Source organism: Panthera leo, chromosome A2, assembly GCF_018350215.1.
Source record: "Panthera leo isolate Ple1 chromosome A2, P.leo_Ple1_pat1.1, whole genome shotgun sequence".
NCBI lineage: Eukaryota > Metazoa > Chordata > Mammalia > Carnivora > Felidae > Panthera > Panthera leo.
The window spans coordinates 143631522-143651820 of NC_056680.1; the positions used below are offsets into that span (position 1 = coordinate 143631522).

At 42.6% G+C, this 20299-nt stretch overlaps 1 protein-coding gene and 1 long non-coding RNA gene across 3 annotated transcripts; one reads left to right on the top strand and one right to left on the bottom strand.

The window, feature by feature from the left end:
• Positions 1-413: 413 nt before the first annotated feature.
• Positions 414-5845, bottom strand: LOC122213552. Of its 2 annotated transcripts, none has more exons than XR_006199580.1 (4): positions 5522-5845; positions 2487-2583; positions 2278-2383; positions 414-677 (listed from the first exon to the last, which is right to left on the bottom strand). It is a non-coding gene; the product is annotated as an uncharacterized LOC122213552 (long non-coding RNA). The 2 variants fall into 2 exon arrangements; XR_006199581.1 differs by having other exon boundaries at positions 2487-2589.
• A 914-nt stretch (positions 5846-6759) lies between these two features.
• On the top strand, positions 6760-8950 carry HILPDA (hypoxia inducible lipid droplet associated). Its single transcript, XM_042927635.1, is given in 3 exon segments — positions 6760-6943; positions 8053-8279; positions 8282-8950. Coding segments are annotated over 2 exon segments (189 nt in total). The 5' UTR covers positions 6760-6943; positions 8053-8122; the 3' UTR covers positions 8314-8950.
• The last annotated feature ends 11349 nt before the right edge of the window (positions 8951-20299 follow it).

The following is a 20299-nucleotide window of genomic DNA, read 5'->3' on the forward strand; positions in this document are numbered from 1 at the left end:
CTCATGTGCACCCGAGAATAGTCTGGGGGGGGATATCTCGTAGCTGTATCACCCGGTAATGCTCATTATTAAAATGTTGCACAACAGATACAAATAAATGAAACCAATCAGTGAGCAGCTGTTCCTTATTCACTCAACAAATATTTGCGGAGCACCTACGACATGCCAGGCAGCGCTCTGGGTTTAGCATAGTTATTGACAAAACAGCCCAAATCCTTGTCCTCAGGGAGCTACCTGCTAGTGAGGACAGATAGTTGATCCGTACATAAATATAAAACACGTTTGATGGTATTGAGTACTATGAAGAAAAAAATAAGCAGAACGTTCCCAGCTTAAATGTTTACCATTTAAAAAAAAGTGGTATTATCGAAAACGGTTTTGTTCTTGTTTTTCTTAACCTTTAAAAGTTTTTTTTTTTTTTTTTTGAATTGACTTTGGACTTAAAAGTTGCAAAGCAGTAGAAACACTTTCCATGCACTTCCCCAGCCTTCGTATCTTGGCTGTTCCCGCGTTGTGATGGTCCAGCCAGCGGGTTCACACAGATGCAGCTATATCCACTAACCCTGACGGGTTTCTTCGCGGTTTCGTCCGTGGTTCTGCTGCCGTCTGTCCTGGGCGAGGACCTCTCCGATCTCACATGCTGCACTCTGTGGCCGTGTGTCCTACCTTCTTCTGGTCTGGAAAGGTAGTTTTGAGTAGTCATAATTTGTTCGGTTTTATTTCGTTTTCCCAGTGTTTACTCACTCTTTCTTCTTGAATCTCACAATTTTTTCCCCTAGGTTCAGTTTTCTTTTCAGGTACATGCTTGCAAGTTTCCTTAATAAGGGTCTAGGGTGGTTCATTCTGTTTTTTGTTTGTCATTTGAAGATGTCTTCAATTTGCCTTCCTTTTTAAAGAGTAACAGCTGTATTAAGATCCAATTCACATGCCCAAATTCACCCCGTTAAAGTGTGAAATTCAGTGGTGTAGAGTGTATTTACAGAGTTGTGCAACCAGCTCCACTGTCTAATTTTAGAACAGTTTCATCATCCCAAGAAGAAACCCTGTACCCATTAGCTGTCATTCTTTATCCCCTTCTCCCTCCAGCCCCTGGCAACCACTAACCTACTTTCTGTCTTTAGAGATTTCCCCATTCTGGACATTTCATGTCAATGGAATCATACAATACGTGTCCTTTTGTGTCCGGCTTCTTTCACTCAGCATAAAGTTTTCAAGGCTCACCCATAGTGTAAGCATGTATTAGAACTTCCTTTTTTTACGGCTAAATAGTATTCTATTGTATCACATTTTGCTGACCTGTTCATCAGCTGATGTACAGTTGGGTTGTTTCCACCTATTTGACTATTAGGTGTAATGCTGCTATGAACATTTGCGTATAAGTTAATGGTAACTCTATGTTTAACTTTTTCAGGAACTGCCGAACTGTTTTCCACAACAGCTGACCACTTTACATTCCCGACAGCAATGCGTAAGGGTTCCATATCCTCACCCACGCTTATTTTATTTTCTTTAAAAATGGATATATAGGGGGGCGCCTGGCTGGCTCAGTCAGTTAAGCGTCCGACTTCGGCTCAGGTCATGATCTCACAGCTCGTGAGTTCGAGCCCCGCGTCGGGCTCTGTGCTGACAGCTCAGAGCCTGGAGCCTGTTTCCGATTCTGTGTCTCCCTCTCTCTGACCCTCCCCCGTTCATGCTCTGTCTCTCTCTGTCTCAAAAGTAAATAAACGTTAAAATAATAATAATAAATAAAAATATATAAAAAATATATAAAATAAATAAAAATAAATAAAAAAATAATAATAATAATTTTTAAAAAATGGATATATAGGGGCACCTGGCTGGCTCAGTTGGTTAAGCGCCCAACTTCGGCTCAGGTCATGACCTCACGGTTTGTGAGTTCAAGCCCACATCGGGCTCTCTGCTGTCAGCACGGACCCTGCTTTGGATCCTCTGTCTCCCTCTCCCTCTGCCCCTCCCTTGTGTGCTCTCTCTCAAAACTAAATAAACGTTTTATATATATATATATATATATATATATATATATATATATATATAGAGCCATCCTAGTGGGTAGGAGGTGGTATCTCATTTTGTACATCCTGTCTTGCGGGTCTGTTTTAACATAAACTGTAGCATACTACACACACACTATATACTTGGCTTCTTCCACTTAATGTATTGTGGAGATCACGTCCGTATGTACAAAACTGCTTATTCTTTTTGCTGACTTTACGGTGACCCACTGTATGAAAGTGCAATCCCGGTCATTTACTTAACCAGTTTCTCCTGATAGGCTGCTGTGCTTCTTCCCAATCTTCTGTATGGTAAACAGTGCTGCAACGATTGCCTCTGAATACGCCATTCTCCACGTGCAGGAGTTTGCCTGCAATGACAAGTGAAGTTCTAGGTTAAGGGGCGTACACATTCTTTCGTTTTTACAGCCATTACCGAATTGATTTCCATACAGGGTACCCATTTGTACTCACCAGCAATGCAAGACATGTTCTTTAACCGGACCCAGGATCATAAGATCAAATTTGTGAAGATAGTGTATTTGTCACACAGTACTCCCACGTGGGCTGACTATGACTCCATAGGGGGTGTGAGATAAAGATAGGGTTCATAAGGAGCTTTTCTTTTCTTTTTTTTTTAAATATAATTTATTGTCAAATTGGCTTCCATACAACACCCAGTGCTCACCCCAACAAGTGCCCCCTCAATGCCCATGACCCACTTTCCCCTCTCCCCCACTCCCCATCAACCCTCAGTTTGTTCTCTGTATTTAAGAGCCTCTTATGCTTTGCCTCCCTCCCTCTCTGTAACTTTTTCCCCTTTCCCCTCCCCCATGGTCTTCTGTTAGGTTTCTCAAGATCCACATATAAGTGAAAACATATGGTATCGTTCTCTGACTGACTAATTTCACTTAGCGTAATACCCTCCAGTTCCATCCATGTTGCTGCAAATGGCAAGATTTCATTCTTTCTCATTGCCAAGTAGTATTATTCCATTGTATATATAAACCACATCTTTATCCATTCACCAGTTGATGGACATTTAGGCTTTTTCCATAATTTGGCTATTGTTGAGAGTGCTGCTATAAACATTGGGGTACATGTGCCCTATGCATCAGCACTCATGTATCCTTTGGGTAAATTCCTAGCAGTGCTATTGCTGGGTCATAGGGCAGCTCTGTTTTTAATTTTCTGAGGAACCTCCACATAAGGAGCTTTTCCTGATAAGCAGTCCCCAATGGGGAGGTAGAACGCAAAGAGAAGACAAACTCTCTTGGGACCCTATCTACCCTCCTTTGGTGGAACAGTGGGGCCAAAGATGCTGGGTAAGATAGTCATCTTTTCCTGTATTTCTCCAATAAAAAATGCTTACTTCGTTTCCAGTCTTCCATTTACTCATGGTGAATGTTACATTCCAGATCCCCAAGCAAGGCATCTCCACCCTAGTTATGTTCTTACTTCATATTTGCCTACTACCCAGTTCTCTCTCTTCCTCTGTTTCTGGGCTCCCAAGAACCGCAGTACATTCATGATAGTGTGCTTTGGGAGCTAATTAGATTAATAACCACCATTTATTTTGCCCTTAGTCTATGCTAAGTATTTTACACCCATTCTTTAGTTTAATCTTCGTAACAGTCTTATTAGGTTAGAACCATTATTGCTTCCATTATATAAATGAAGAAACTGAGGCCAGCAGAGCCCGAGGGCAACAACTAACAAATTGCGGAGCAGGATTCACGCTCCAGTGTGACTAATTTCTAACCAATACTCCTACAGTACCTGGGGCTGGTAGTTAGATATTTTAGGTCTTATCTATCCAACTAGATGACAGCCTGCTTAGGATAAGAATTTGCCTCTAGGGGCTGGCTCAGTCAGTGGAGCAAGTGACTCTTGACCTCAGGGTTGTAAATTTAAGCCCCATGTTGGGCACAGAGATAACTTTTAAAAAAAGAATTTGCTGCAGGATCCCTGGGTGGCTCTGTCGGTTAAGCATCTGATGCCTGATTTGGGCTCAGGTCATGATCCCACTGTTCATGGAATCCAGCCTCAAGTCCGGCTCATGCTGAGCATGGAGACTGCTTGAGATTCTCTCTCCCTCTCTCTCTGCCCCTCCCCTGCTCATTCTCTCTCTCTCTCTCTCTCTGTCCCTACCCCTCTCTCAAAATAAATAAACACTTAAAATAAACATGTTTCTTTAAAAAGAAAAAAGAACCTGCTTCTAAATGGCTTAATAAAACAATAGTCACTACTTACTGAGCATCTCCTATTTATTTATGATTTTCCCTAATTTACAGATTAGGAAACCAAGGCTCAAATAGATTGATTAATTTGGCCAGTGTTGGAAACAGGACAAGAATCCTGACTTAGACATCCCAGTACCTACCCAAAGATGACAGCCAATAATATTTGTAGCTGATAGTTGGGAAGCAAAGGGCTATCTACATTCACTCAAACCCTGGTTATCTTCAGCTGGCATGACATTCAAGCAATGACAGTGAATATGGGGGAGAGGGAATTGTTCGAGAGGTGCCCATCTCTTCCTTCCAGCTGTGTGAAAATAAAAATTTAAGGCTCACAATATGCAGACCCCAAAGGGTTATTGTGGAACTTCGGGGTTCGAGCACCAAACGTAGGCTACTATGAACAAAGTCCCTCTTTGGGACTTTTGTGGTCAATGATACAGATGATGTTAACACTCATGGAATGTTTTCTAATTTTTTTTTAAGTTTATTTATTTATTTATTTATTTATTTTGAGAGAAAGAGAGAGAGAGTGTGAGCAGGGGAGGGGCAGCGAGAGCGAGGGAGACATAGAATCCCAAGCAGGTTCTACACTGTCAGCATGGAACCCCCATGTGGGGCTCCAACTCACAAACTCCGAGGTCATGAGGTGAGCTGAAACCAAGAGTCCAGCACTTAAGGGACTGAGCCACCCAGGTGCCCGCCATGGAATGCTTTCTATGTGCCGGGCACCGTTCTTTGTGCTATACAAGGATGAATTCATTGACTTTCCAGGTAAGGGCTATTATCATTCCACATAACATGTGAGGAAACTGAAGCACAACAAGATTAAAGGATTTGCCCAAAGCCCCCAACTAGCAAGTGATGGCTTTTGGGACATCTGGCAGTGTGATTTTGGCGCTCTAGCATCTCCTAACAACAGAGCAAGAGTCACTGGGTCCAGCACAAAAGCAGACAAAACTCTAAGGAAAAACCAAAAATTCTTGCCGGCTAAACAGAAAATTTAGTTTCTAAGTGCCTGCCTGCCTGCCAGCACGTCTTCATCCCCAACTTTCTCCTTTCTCCACCCACTCCTCCTGGAAAAAGAAGACTGTGAACCCAGAAAGTAGGGGAAAGGTCGCAGCTGGGATTTGGCTCCTCCCTTCCTGCTTTTTCACTAAAAGGCAGAGCACGGCAGAGCTCCCGGGTTCTCCCGCATCCAGCCTCGGCACATGATCCTGGCACGTGGAACCACCAGTCCTACAGCTCCGTGGACCAGCCTAGACTCACCTGCCCCGGCGCTTTGGCCCACTGCCCTCCTCCTCCTCCCCAGGAGGAAAGCAAGGAAACCACTGGCAGCCTTCTTGCCTGAAGGTTCCTTCCCAGGGGCCCGCTGACTCCTGGTGTCTTCCCAGGACTCTCTATTTTCCGAGACCCGCCTTTGGGTGCTCTCACAGTAGAACGGTTACATTTCTCTGGTTTTGCGGGGATGGCGGGGTGGGGGTGGGATTAGCAAAGCTTCCCAGCCCCCAAATCTGAGTATGAGACTGAACTGTCACCTCCTAGCTCTTTGGTTCAATCTGAAAGTATCTTTAAAAATCATCTTGTAGGGGCGCCCGGTGGCTCAGTCGGTTAAGCGTCCTACTTGGGGTCAGGTCATGATCTCACAGTTCATGATCTCACAGTTCCTGGGTTCAAGCCCCGCTTCGGGCTCTGTGCTGACAGCTCGGAGCCTGGAGCCTGCTTCGGATTGTGTGGCTCCCCCTCTCTCTGCCCCTCCCATGTTCATGCTCTCTCAATAATAAGTAAACGTTAAAAAAATAATAAAATAAAATCATCTTGTGTCCACATTTTAGGTGAGAAAACTGAGGCCCAGTGAGTACAAAGTGACGTCTTTGTGACGTCAGAACAGGCACCAGGGCCAGCTGAGTGTTTCACATTTTCTGACACATGACAAACTTTCGTAGAAAGCAGAACTTAATACGATGCGAGAACGCCTCACCATTCCAATGATATCAGTGGTAAATTAAACCTCAGGCCTTGGACTGGAGAGTGGGGGTGGTGCCCGGAATGCTGACACTTCTAGAAAGTGAAAGTCAGCTCTTCAGTCCCTGGAATTTAAACACTGGGGGCAGGGGGTGGGGGTCTGATGCCTTCTGACAATCTGTGCTTTGTTGGAATATCTGGTGAAGAAGCCCTCCTCCGCAGACCGGTCTTCATCGGACCTGAGGGTCCCTTGGATTGGGGCACCTCAGGTGTGTCTTCCAATCCACTTAGTACGGGGGTAAATGTGCCGATTCCTTCCAAAGTTTCCTGCAGCAGGAAAAAGCAGTCCGAGTTAACACACACGCTGGCCTTACTGCCGATCTCAGTGACTCAGAACCCCAAGTTGCGTTCTTTCCAAAACAGGTCGGACTGAGGGCCCTGCTCCGAGACCCCGACCTCGGACCGCCCCGCTTGGGGGCGGGGCCGCGGACGTGCGTCCGGGCGAGTGCGTGCGGCCCCAGTGCGCATGCGCGGGCTCCGGGGCTGGGACGTGGCTATAAGTGGGCGGTGTGGGCGGCCTCCCGGCGTTGCCTGCGGAGGGCTGCGCTTTTGTGCTCCGAGAATCTTCTTGGTTGCGATTCAGCTCTGTCCCGGGGCTGACTTTCTCGACTCCTGCACGACCCGCTGTTACCGCGAGTGGACGGCTCCTGGCCCTTCCTCCTGGAGGTGAGCGACCCTGTGGGCTTCCCCGCCTTCCCGCCCCTATTCCCCGGGCTGCGTGCCCCTCGGGCCGCCTCGGGTTCCTGGCCTGGGGCCGCGCTGCCTGGAGCGGGTGCTCCTTGCTCCTCCTCCACTCGGGTCCGGGAGTCAGCCGCTCCAGCTGTGTTTTCAGGGATGACCCTGTGTTACATGACGCCCTCCCCATGCTCGCTAGTGCTGGATTAGGTGTCCCAGTCCTGCCCTCCCGAAGAACCCTTCTTGTCACAGCACTTGGCGCGGTGGGTGGGTGGTAACTGCCTGTCTTCTTGTTTAGATTGTCCGCCCGATGAGGACAGGGTTCATGTCTGCCGGACCCCGTGTGGCCGTAGTACCTTGCAGAGCGCCTAACACACTATACTATTCAGGGCGTAGTTGTTAAGTGAACTAGATAGATTTGACTGTCTTAGAATTATTTTTACTTATCAAAAAATTTATGATTAACAGGAACCTGACTGAGATGTGAGGGAGACCTCTAGACAGGTTGCTTTCTCAAGGGCATGTTCTTACAACTCCTCCCTCAGAAACAGACTCGGTTCTGGAAGATTTTTGGTCCCTCTGTGCCCTGAGCTGTGGCACAGGGATTGTGCATTGCACCAGGCGGGAGGAGTAAAAAGGTTTTGCTTTAGAAGAAGTGAAAGTTGTTTGTTTGTTTTTTTAAAGTTTATTTAAACTTTAAAGAGAGAGGGCACCTATACATGTGGGGGAGGGGCAGAGAGACAGGGAGAGAATCCCAAGCAGGGTCTGTGCTGTCGGAGCCCGATGCTGGGCTGGAACCCACAAACCGTGGGATCATGACCTGAGCCTAAATCAAGGGTGGGGGGGAAGCTTACCCCTGAGCCACCCAGGTGCCCTAGAAGATGTAAAAGTATTGAGGAGTGCTTTTGAGTTAGCCCAAGAATTAAGTCTAGCTCTGGGGCCATGGAGTTTATAGTGTAAATATGCTGGGAGATTCTGTTGCGGAAGAACATGCGCTGGTCCCTATCTCCCTGTCTTAGCTCCCTAGGAAGACAGAAGTCAGGGCCAGATGCATGCATATCCCAGAAGGCTATAGGTTAACCGCACCTCTCTTTCCTCAGCATCCAGAGGCCTTCCAGAAGTGGAAGAAAGCTTTACTGCTCTACAGAGGAGTGTGGGGTCCTTTCAGCCATGAAGCCTCTGTTGAACCTCTATCTCTTAGGTGTGGTGTTGACCCTGCTCTCCATTTTCGTTAGACTGATGGAGTCCCTGGGAGGCTTACTGGAGAGCCCGTTACCTGGGAGCTCCTGGACCACCAGAAGTCAACCAGCCAGCACAGAGCCCCCTAGAGCCTTCCAGACCATCCATCCAGAGGGGTGTGATAAGACCTCACTCCACCGGCTATAACCTTGGAACACCAGGCAGGGTCCGGGCAGGAACTGCGCAGGCAGGCTCCAAACATCAGTATTATCAGAACTGTTACCAGGCCCTTGAAGGGCCTCTCCGTCTGGATGCTCCTGTCCTGGAAAAAGAGCCTGTCCCATGTGAACGGGTTGCCTATGACTGTGATGGAATGATGTCACTCTTCCCGGGGTCTGCTGTACCCTCTGGTGTCCTTGACAACAGTTCTCTGACATCTCTTAGCTAGGGGCTTGTGCTTCATGTTCAGCCGTTGGGAGATGGTGTCGTTTTCGTCCCTGCTTCCTCAACATCTGCCAAGAGTTCCTTCGGACTTGCGCGTCTTATAGTCAGTCAGTTTGATGTTCAGCCTCTCTTCGGTGAGAGCTTGTCTGTGTGGGAGTGATGTATGGGTTGGTGTATGGGAGGGAGAATGATGAAATAGTGTCCAATTCTCATTGTTTCACATGTTAAATGCCCTTTCTCCAACATACAGCGAACTTGTGAATATCAGTCTGAAGGGGACACTGGGATGACAAAGCCTGCTCAGGACATGGCATTATGGCCACCATGTGGCTTAAATGGATTTCTAATGAAATAAAAGTTGAGTATATATTTCTACTTTGTGTCATGTTGACCTCTGCCCTTGAGATTAGTGGTAGGGAAGGGTCTTAATTCCTAGATCTGGGGTTTGACATCTTAAAAACTTAGAAGCAGAAAAGTACTTAAAACACTTTGTTTAAAACATAAGGTAAATACACCTGGATTTGGAGGCCAGGGCAGTTGTGTCTGCCTCATATCAACAAGTCTTCTGATCCTGGGCCAAGAATATTCCAGTATTCTCTTGACTCTCCATTTCTAAAGAAAAATGATTATTCTAGCACCCTCGCCTTCTGTCTCTGGGAGAAGGAGACTGTCAGTCCAGTAGGCCTTGGTTTTTTCCTTCTGCACTGCTGAAGTAAGGAGGGCTCAACTCTGTTCTCCAAGTCATTTGGTAAAATGCCCACATCTCACAACAGTTGTTTCTGTTCACTCCCAGATCTCTGCAGCGTGGCTTTTACACAGAAATGGAGGGCTATTTTTTTTCTACTTGTATCCACCACTCGTCCATGTTCAGGTGCATTCACTCCTCTGTCCCTTGTAATATAGATCCATTCACAGTCTCTTGGTTTGTGTTATTTTATGTAAGGTGAGTTTGATTTACTTTTGCCCAAGGGTAAGACTGGAATATGGTCTTCTCTGCTGAACTACTTTTGCTTCCTGGGTTGTTCTGAAGCCTAAGTGCCACTAGCTGAAACTGTAACAGAAACACTAGCTTCTAGTGGTTTGGGCATCACTTCTTTTTTTATTATTATTTTTCAATTTAAGACAGAGAGAGACAGAGCATGAGTGGGGATGGGGCAGAGAGAGAGGGAGACAGAATCTGAAGCAGGCTCCGGGCTCTGAGCTGTCAGCACAGAGCCCACTGTGGGGCTCGAACTCATGAACCGTGAGATCATGACCTGAGCCGAAGCCGGACACTCAACCGACTGAGCCACCTGGGTGCCCCTGGACATCACTTCTATTTATTGCACGGTGGTGGTCACTTGTGCTATTTACCAAGTATTTCCAGCTTCCCACCTTCTGGGCACATAGCACCATTGGGCTCCCTGATCCTTTGTGGATGGCTGGGGTTATGTGAACTTGTGTTTCAGCAGCATAGTACAATCAAAACTATAGTTGGTTTTTTATCTCTGATTTCAGGCACTTTCATGTGCCAGTAGTTTTCCTAGACATATTTCTTAAATTTGATATATTTTCTTATTCTCACATCTCTCCGACTCATTTGGTATGTTTCAAATTTTAAGTGGGAGAGTTGCATTTTAAGTCTCTTCCCCAAGCAGTTTAACTGCAATGGTTTACAGGGTGCCACAACCTTTGAGGTCTTTGCTCTAAGACAGTTGGATCTACTTGGAGGTTTTAGGTTTTAACAACAGATATGATGGTCATACCGCTGTTACAGTCTTTCCTACGAGTAGGGTCACCTGCTGTCCCCACTTGCTTGGCAGAGGGGTTTTCTGGGGTGTAGTACTTATCAGAGCTAAAACTGGGACAGGTATAGGTAAACCTGGTCAAGGCAATTAGATGGGTAAGATGGCCAATCGGTTATTCTACCTGAAAAACATGAGTTCAAAATGGCGTCTGTCATTCCAAACATTTCTCAGCTTTATCTGTTAACCCGTTAGGGATGAGAAGCAGTTGCTTCTGTGAACCCTGCAAGCCGGTTGATTTCTGTAGTCTCTCTACGTCCCTTGTGCTGCTTGCAAACTGGCCAGTTCAGGTCTTGTCTGAGCTAATTCTGTACTTTGTTGATGGTGACCAACAGTATCCAATTCAGGCTGCTAAAATTCTGTTCTCTGACTTTCTCTTACTAGATAGATTAAATAATGTGTGTCTTCTAAGTTACTGTAGACAACAGTTTTACCAGATACTCTTCTACTGTATAACATGAGTTGTCCTCTTTCTTTCAATAAGATCTCTTTGCTGCCCTCCAAGTAAGTTAATGTCACACATACTAAGGCTTTTTCTTTTTTTAACATGCAACATTCCCCCCCCCCCCACTGCCCCCCGCAACACACACATTCCTGTCTCCTTATCAGTCAAGGACACATTAGATTAGGTTATGCGGCAGCAACAACCCTAAATTCTCAGTAGCTTAAAAGAGAGTACATTTGCCCAAGGCAGTACTCCTAGGAAGCAGAATTGGGGCCTAATCAAGGAATATTCCCTTCCTCGGGGTAAGGGGACTTCACTGCATCTGCTCAGTGGCACGTCATAATCATGAGGCTGCTGTGTTTCCCATTCTCCCCCTTTCCCCTCAGTGCATTCATCTTGTCCCCATTCCACCAATATTTACTAATTTTTTTTTTGACATTTATTTTTGAGAGAGAGAGAGACAGAGCATGAGCAGGGGAGGGGCAGAGAGAGAGAAGGAGACACAGAATCTGAAGCAGGCTGCAGGCTCTGAGCAAGCTGTCAGCACAGAGCCTGAGGCGGGGCTCGAACCCACAAACTGTGAGATCATGACCTGAGCCGAAGTCGGATGCTCAACCGACTGAGCCACCCAGGCGCCCCTCCACCAATATTTATTAGATGTGTGGAAGCACATGGCTTGTCTTTTTAGTTTATAGATCTCCATCTCAAGCCACATCCAAAACTGGTATAGAAACCATTGTGCATCACCTGGAGATTCTTCAGTTTGGCCTTGATGTTGTGGCTGAAGGGAATTATTGGATTGTCTCCTTCGGGGAGGTATGGTGAATGGATTCCACCTGCAGGAGGGATAGTGAGCTGAATGATTATTCACTAGAAGGTTCAGTAGTGGTACTCATTAATGTTCTCCAAGTATTTCTGCCCTTGCCTTTGAAGCACATGATAGAAGTGTACTCCCTGACACCTTTGTGGTCAGACAGGGCCATGAATTAGTTCTTGCCAATGAGTTGTGAGTAGAAGTGATGTGTGTTAATTCTAAACTGGAACACTTAAGCACTGGTTCAAAAACCTCCAAAACCTTTAACCTTCTTTTTCCCTCCACTACAGTGACTATCAATGCTCCAAATGCAGCTGTTCCATTAATGTAGGTCCTGGAGTGAGGAAGTCATGGAGCAGAGCCCTTTATCTCTGGTTCATCTCTGGTGAACATGTAGTATAAATGAGAAAGAAACCTCTGTTGTGTTAAGCTACTGCAGCATAACTTGGCCCATCCTGACTGATACATTGCCTTTGGCACCTACTGGGTACCATGCATTGACTAAGATTTCATTACTACCTACTTCAGATAACATGCATAAGACCGCGGGGGGCGGGGGGAACACGTAAACAAACCCATAACCTCTCAAGATTCTGTGATAGAAATACGCGTACAGGATTTGAGTACATAAAGTTATTTACTGGCAGGAGGCAGATATTAAGGGAAAGCTTCTTAGAGGATCTGAATTTTTAAAAATGAATAGGTACCCAAGTTCAGAGTTTCCCACGAGAGGGAACCATGAGCAAAGGACATGGAAATGAGCTTAAGCACACAGAGCATGTTTAGAAAACTGGTAAGCACAGATTTTAAATCCCAGTTATTAGGTTGAAGTCTTAGCACTAGTGCCATCTAGTGGAGTCTAAGGAAGAAGGAAACACTAAATCCATGCTGTGGAATGCTTTCTGGATGTGAAGGGCTGTGCCTCTACAGCTTATGATAGATATCAGAATATTAAAGGGTGGAAGATATGATCTAGTCTAATATTGTCCAATAAAAATGTAATGCAAGCCACATAGGTAATTAAAATTTGTTTAGTGGTTACATTAAAAAGAAACAGGAGAAGATATATATATATCATTTGTTACAATATTTTTTTATTTTAGAGAGAATCTTAATCAGGCTCCATGCTCAGCGCGGAGCCCAACACGGGGCTCGATCCCACAGGATCCGATCTGAGCTGAAATCAAGAGTTGGACGCTCAACCAATTGAGCCACCCAGGCGCCCCAGGAAAAGATATTGTAAACACATTTAACCCAATATATTAGAAAACATTATTTCAACATGTAATCAACTTAAAAAGTGATCTATGAGATACATATTTTGCATTTTATTTTGGTACTAAGTGTGTATTTATATTGGTATTTTACACTTAGAACATATTTCATTTGGATTAGTCACATTTCAGGTGCTCAGTCGTCACACATGGCTAGTGGCCACTACATTGGACAGCATAGATCTTTTCATTTGACTGCAGAGGAAATGGAAGCTAAGTAAGTTAGACAATAGCATTGAATTAATGGGTGGTAATTTCCTAGCATGCAGCTCTTTTTTCTACAACATGATTTTTTTTTTTTTAAGAACTCTCCAAAATGCAGTGTAGCAAAATATGTCAACAATGTGCTTTTTCACCCCCAAGGTAATTCTTGTGTGGGCACATGTGAGATTTTTTTTTTTTCTCTAAGAAAACCTATTGTTACAAATCAAAATTATGAAATGACTGTAACTTGCAGTGTTTACATGCTGCTTTGCCCATAGACTGTCAGTAATGCCTCAGACTTGACTTGCTTTGTATGGCAAACCTATATCAACTTAATAACTCATAATTCATCGCTTAAACATTAACTTTTTATTATTGTGTTTCCTTCTAGACCTTGTTCATACACATTGGACATTTCTATATTGTAATAGTATGAATGCAATTTGGACTCTTTTTTTCCCTGTTGCTTAACATTATGAAATGGAGAAACAAATAATTGATAAAAGTAGGTAGTTTTATTTAATCTGAGGAATTCTAAATTGGAAAATATGTTCATAAGACTTATTAGAATAGTGTACTCATATTTATGTAAGAAGGGATAGAAAAAGTTAAATGTATTATACTGGTATAAGTATGTGTAAACTCTAAAAGAATAGAAAAAATAACAACAGTGGCTTCATTTTGGGGCAAGTGTGATGGGAACTAAGCCAATGATGAGGGTGGGAAGGAGCTCTTCACTCTCCCATTTGAAAGTTTATGATGTTTGTACCTCATGAATGTGTTATTTGTTCACAATTTTAATTTTTAAATGCCTACAATCTTTTACAGTTTCTATTGTAACAGCCTTCTGGAATTTTAATTGGGATTTTATTGAGCCTACAGATCTTTTCTTTTTTTTTTTTTTTTAAGTTTTTATTTATTTTGAGAGAGGGGCGGAGAGGGAGAGAGAGAATCCCAAGCAGGCTCTGTGCTATCAGCATGGAGCTTGATACTGGGCTCGATCCCATAAACTGTGAGATCATGACTTGAGCTGGAAATCAAGAGCTGGATGCTCAACTGAGCCACCTAGGTGCCCCCAGCCTATAGATCAATTTGGGATAAATTGACATCTTAATATTGAATCTTCCAGTCCATGAACATAGTATATCTTTCCTTCTGTTGTTGATAAAGAATTTTGTATCTCTCTTCATGAGTAATGCTGGTTTGTGGTCTGTTACTTTCTTTTCTTGCATTGTCTTTATCTGATTTTGGTAATGCTGGGTTCATAAAATGAGTTGGGAACTGTTTCCTACTCCATTTCCTGAGTTTATATAAGATTAATATTCTTTCTTCCTTAAAAGTTTGATAGACTTGTCCAGTGAAGACATATGAGCTTAGAGTTTTATTTGTGGCAAGATAATTACAAATTCAGTTTCTTTTATGAATGTATATTTATTTGATTTTTCCTAAATCTCTTTTTAAGTCATTTTTTTCCTAAGTTTTAGTAATATCTGTGTGATGACATTAGTATAGAACATTTAAGTTGCCAAATTTACTGGCATTAAGTTGTTAAAACTATTTCCATATTATACTTTTATTTATTTTTTTATTTTTATTTTTTTAATTTTTTTTTAACGTTTATTTATTTTTGAGACAGAGAGAGACAGAGCATGAACGGGGGAGGGTCAGAGAGAGAGGGAGACACAGAATCGGAAACAGGCTCCAGGCTCTGAGCTGTCAGCACAGAGCCCGACGCAGGGCTCGAACTCACGGACCGTGAGATCATGACCTGAGCCGAAGTCGGCCGCCCAACCGACTGAGCCACCCAGGTGCCCCCATATTATACTTTTAAAGTGCACAAGATCTATAGTGATGTTCCCTCCTTTTTTCAGATTGGCAATTTACATATTTTCTTTTTTTTTCTAGATCTCACAAACTATACGTTTTTCAATTTTTAGAAATTTAACTGCTCTTTTATTTTTTAAATTATTTTTAAATGTTTGTTTATATTTTAGACATAGTGTGAGTGGGGGATGGGGCAGAGAGAGAGGGAGACACAGAATCCGAAGCAGGTTCCAGGCTCTGAGCAGTCAGCACAGAGTCCAATGTGGGACTCAAACCCACAAACTCTGAGATTATGACCTGAGCCGAAGTCGGACGCTTAACCGACTGAGCCACCCAGGCACCCCAACTGCTCTTTTTAAAAAATGTAACTTTAAAAATTAAAAAAAAAAAGGGGGGGGGGGGACCTGGGTGGCTCAGTTAGTTAAGCGTCTGACTTCGGCCCAGGTCATGATCTCACAGTTCGTGAGTTTGAGCCCCGCGTTGGCCTCTGTGCTGACAGCTCATAGCCTGGAGCCCATTTGGAATTCTGTGTCTCCCTCTCTCCCTGCCTCTCCCCTACTCATGCTTTGTCTCTCCTTCAAAAATAAATAAACATTAAAATATTTTTTTTTAATTTAGCTTTAGAAGTAGGTTGTTTAATTTCCAAATACCTTGACATTTTCCAAATATTTTTTTCTTTCATTGATTTCATTGATTCCAATTTCATTGATTATGTTAACAGAACATACCTTTATAATTTTAATTAGTCAAAATTTATTGAGACTTATTTTATGGCTCAATATATGATGTATCTTGGTGAATGTTCAATGTGCACTTGAAAAGAATGTCGATTCTGCTATTGAGTGAGCTGTGTTTTACAGAAAGTGTACAAAATATTTTTTATCAAAAGTATTAAAAAATACAAAATAATTTTTTTACAAAATTACATAAAGTTCGTTGCTAGTGGGGCGCCTGGGTGGCTCAGTTGGTTAAGTGTCCGACTTTGGCTCAGGTCTCACAGTTTGTGGGTCTGAGCCCTGCATCAGTCTCTGTGCTGACAGCTCAGAGCCTGGAGCCTGCTTTGGATTCTGTGTCCCTTTCTCTCTGCCCCTCCCCCACTCATGCTCTCTGTCTCTCTCTGTCTCTCTGTCTCTCAAAAATAAACATTAAAACAATTTTTTTAAGTTGGTTGATGGTTATTTAAGTCTTCTGTATCCTTATTGATTTCCTATTTGTTTTAGTTTCATGTTTTTTTAAACTCTGCTATTGGATACATATACTTTTAGGATTGTTATGTCTTACTAAATTGACCCCCTTATCTTCTTTAAATGTCCCTCTTTATCAAGGTGTATTATTCCTTGTCATGAAGTCTTCCTTATATGATATTAATCTAGCCACCTTAGCTAACATACGATTAGTGGCTGCAAAGTTTTATCTTACTCTATCCTTATAACTTATGTGTCTTTATATAGTGTGGATTTCTTGCAGATAGCATTTAGTTGTGCCCTCCTTTTTATACAGACTGGTAATATCTGATTTTCAATTGGAATGTTTAGGCCATTTAAATTTAGTGTAATTATCCATAAGGTTGGGTTTAAATCTTCTATCTTGTTATTTTCTATTTCCCATCTGTTCTTTGTTCCATTTTTCCTTACTTTTTTTTGGATTGTGAATTATTTAGTGTTCTATTTTATTTTCACTATTGATTTATTAGCTATAGATCTCTGTTTAATTTTTTTTAATGGTTCCTCTATTCTAGGATTTACAACAAACATCTTTAACTTATTATAGTCTGACTTCAAATAGTATTTTATCGGGGGCATCTGGGTGGCTCAGGCAGTTAAGTGTCCAACTCCGGCTCAGGTCACGATCTCACAGTTTGTGGGTTCGAGCCCCGCATCAGGCTCTGTGCTGACCTCTTGCTCAGAGCCCAGAGCCTGATTCTGATTCTGTGTCTCCTTAACTCTCTGCCCCTCCCCCGCTCACGCTTTGCGTCACTCTGTCTCTCAAAAATAGATAAATGTAAGAAAAAAAAATTCAATTAGTATTTTATCACTTCAGGTATAATACCAAAGCCCTGCAATACTACACCTTTATTTCCCCCTCTCATCCTCTGTTCCTTTTTGTCTTATATTTTAGTTCTATGTATGTTCTAAACCTAATGTTTCATACTACATTGTTATCACTTAAACATTTTTAAATGTTTACTTATTTTGAAAGAGCAAGTGAGAGAGTGGGGCGTGGGCAGAGAGAGAGAGGGAATCCTAAGCAGGCCCCACACTCAGCATGGAGCCGGACATGGGTCTCCAGCTCATGACTGTGAGATCATGACCTGAGTCAAAATCAAGAGTTGGATGCTGGGTGCAGGGGCACCCAGATGCCCCTGCATTGTTACCATTTTTAAATATTCAATTTTTGTTTAAAGAACTTCAAAAATTATATGTGTATATATATTAAAATGTTGACTCATGTATTTCGAATTTCTAGTGGTTGCTTACTCTTTGTGTAGATGTAGGTTTATAGGTTTTTATATATTTGAAGTCTTCCAGCCCGTATTTATTCAAATATATGTCTTTATCTCAGGAAGTAAACAGTTATGTTCAATACAGCCCTGACCACAAGTCCACAACTCTGGTCAGACTACTTTTAGAGCTAATAATGATTCTTCCCGTATGTAGCATACTATGTACATAGTTGCTTCTCAGCAAATATTTGTAGAGCCATGTACAAGAAATTTCTTTACCACTTTTTAAAATTTACTTAATAAGGAAACACTTGCTTATGGTAAATAGTTCAAACGGTACAAAAAATAAAGTGTGAAAAATAAGTCCTTTTTTCACCACCATTACCAATGCCCTACATTTTTATCCTCCCAGAAATGATCTGGGCATGTTCAAGCATATCCTTTTTTTAAATCCTTTTACCCAAGTGATAGCATTTTATATATACTGTTTTTCATCTTTTTCTAACTGTATAGGTCTCAGTAATCATTCCATATCAGTATATGTAAAGTTGCCTTATCTTAATGGCTGCAAAACATTAATATAGAAGTATCATAATTTAACTGGTGCTCTATTGATGGACATTTACCTTTTATAAGGAAAGGAGAAAAAATGTCAAGAACAGAGAGTAAAATAATGCAAAAAAAGCCAAAATAATGACCTTGAAGGTTGTTTGAATATTTGAATTTCTACTATTATAATCTTTGCATCAATAAAAAATTGTAAGAGTTAGTTTTCGCTTCCAATGAGCAAGTCTTTTTTTTTTTTTTTATCTTTATTTATTTTGGAGAGAGAGAGAGACAGCGTGTGAGCAGGGGAGGAGCAGAGAGAGAGGGAGACACAGAATCTGAAGCAGGCTCCAGGCTCTGAGCTGTCAGCACAGAGCCCGACGCGGGGTTCGAATTCACGAGCGGTGAGATCATGACCTGAGCCGAAGTCAGACACTCAACCGACTGAGCCACCCAGGTGCCCCACGATGAGCAAGTCTTAAGAAGAAATAAGCCACTACGATACAAACTTCTGCCTCTGAGGTAACAGGTTTGGAAAAATACCAGAGAAGCAGGCCTCCCACCCTATGTTAAGAGAAGCACCAGGAAATTTAACTCTAGTCACAGGAGGATTGTGCCTGTGTGTCTTGAGGGTTTAAAAGACATGAGAGAACCGACTTACCTCCTTGGCTCACTCCTGTACAAACACCAAAGTGAGAATGCCTGATAGCTATCCAGTCCTAGTCTGAGAGGATAACTAATAACTCACTCCTCCTCAACTTCATGCATCCTGAAGAAGTCTTTAAGTGGAAGTTTCTTCTCCTGGTACCAAAGATAGGAGATTGCGAGGGGAGGGGAGGAGTTGGTGCCACTAAATGGTACACTAGTAAATGTTTCACACCAGATCTGATTGGGGATATATATAATATGTAAAATAATAAGCATACATGCATACACATGTTATTATTACATATATATACATATACGATATGTATAGTGTTATATGCATTATAACTACAATTTAATATACATTATAATTAGTCATATATATTATAATCATATCATTATAATTATATATATGTATGTATATATCTATATGTACATATATGCATACATATAAGTATGTATGTTTTCTCTGCAGTTTTACTGACGTAAAGTGCGTATAGCACCCAATTTACAACTAACAATAAAATACACAGTGCTCTTGTATGTTTCATATAGCCAATTGATTCTCACAGAAATCTTTCACTGATTTTTGTCCAACTCTTGTATTCCTAGCCAACCAACGCAACTGACAAGTACAGTTCCGACCTGAATGTTGGCTGATTTTTCCACTTCTATTAACGAGTAAGATGAAAGTGAATTAACCTAGTTGTATGTTGGAACTTTACACGTTCATCAGTGACTTCAGCAACTTCTTTGCTAAATCAGATAATAGCTTTCAAATACTGAAAGCTACTGAGACTCCTCAGATTTTTTGTGTGCCTACAGTATGACAGCAACAGCCACACGCAATTTACATCAACATTTTTTCTATCCCTTTATTATTTTTTTTAATGTGTATTTTTGAGAGAGAGAGAGAGACAGAAGACAGAATGTGAGCAGGGGAGGGGCAGAGAGAGAGGGAGACACAGGATCCGAAGCAGGCTCCAGGCTCTGAGCTGTCAGCTCAGAGCCCGACGCGGGGCTTGAACTCGCGAGCCGTGCGATCATGACCTGAGCCAAAGTCAGACGCTTAGCCGACTGAGGATTCCAGGCACCCCTTTATCCCTTTAGACAGCCAACAAAACAATAAATCGAGGCTTAATTGATTTCCATGGTGTAAATAACCCCCAACATGGCTGGTTTCAAGATAGTGACCAACATGAAGTGACCAACACACCCCGAGAAGATAGGACGAGGTAGTGCAGCATCACACAGTGTTTCTACCCTGTAGATACAATCCACGTAAATAACCTCAAGGGTATAGAGAGTAGTAAAATATAGTAAAACAATTAAGAAGTGGTGAGTTTGGGTCATTACCTTTGCTTTTGTATAATTTGTTGAAGTGTAAGTTTCCGTAGTTAAATTTTTACTATTGGCTGTGTTTTAACAATGGCTCGTAAAATGCCTGAAAATCGAATCGTTTTCACGGGTCTCTTTTGTGCGGGCTCCAGCACGCCACTGTGCTGCACTTCCTCATCTGCCCACTGTTCCCAAAGAAATAAGCCTCTTTGCCTTGTTAGCAGCCTGGTGTTTCCAAAAAGTTCTCATTCTTCTCCCATGAAACGAGGTAGGGAAGATTGGCGTGAATTACTCGTCTTCACCCCGAGCTCCTCTGGCCCGGTGAGAGCCTGACTTCAGGGAATTCACACAGATAAAGTTTTTGTGAGGGGCTTCGCCACCTGGGGAGAGAATTGAAGGCTGTGGGT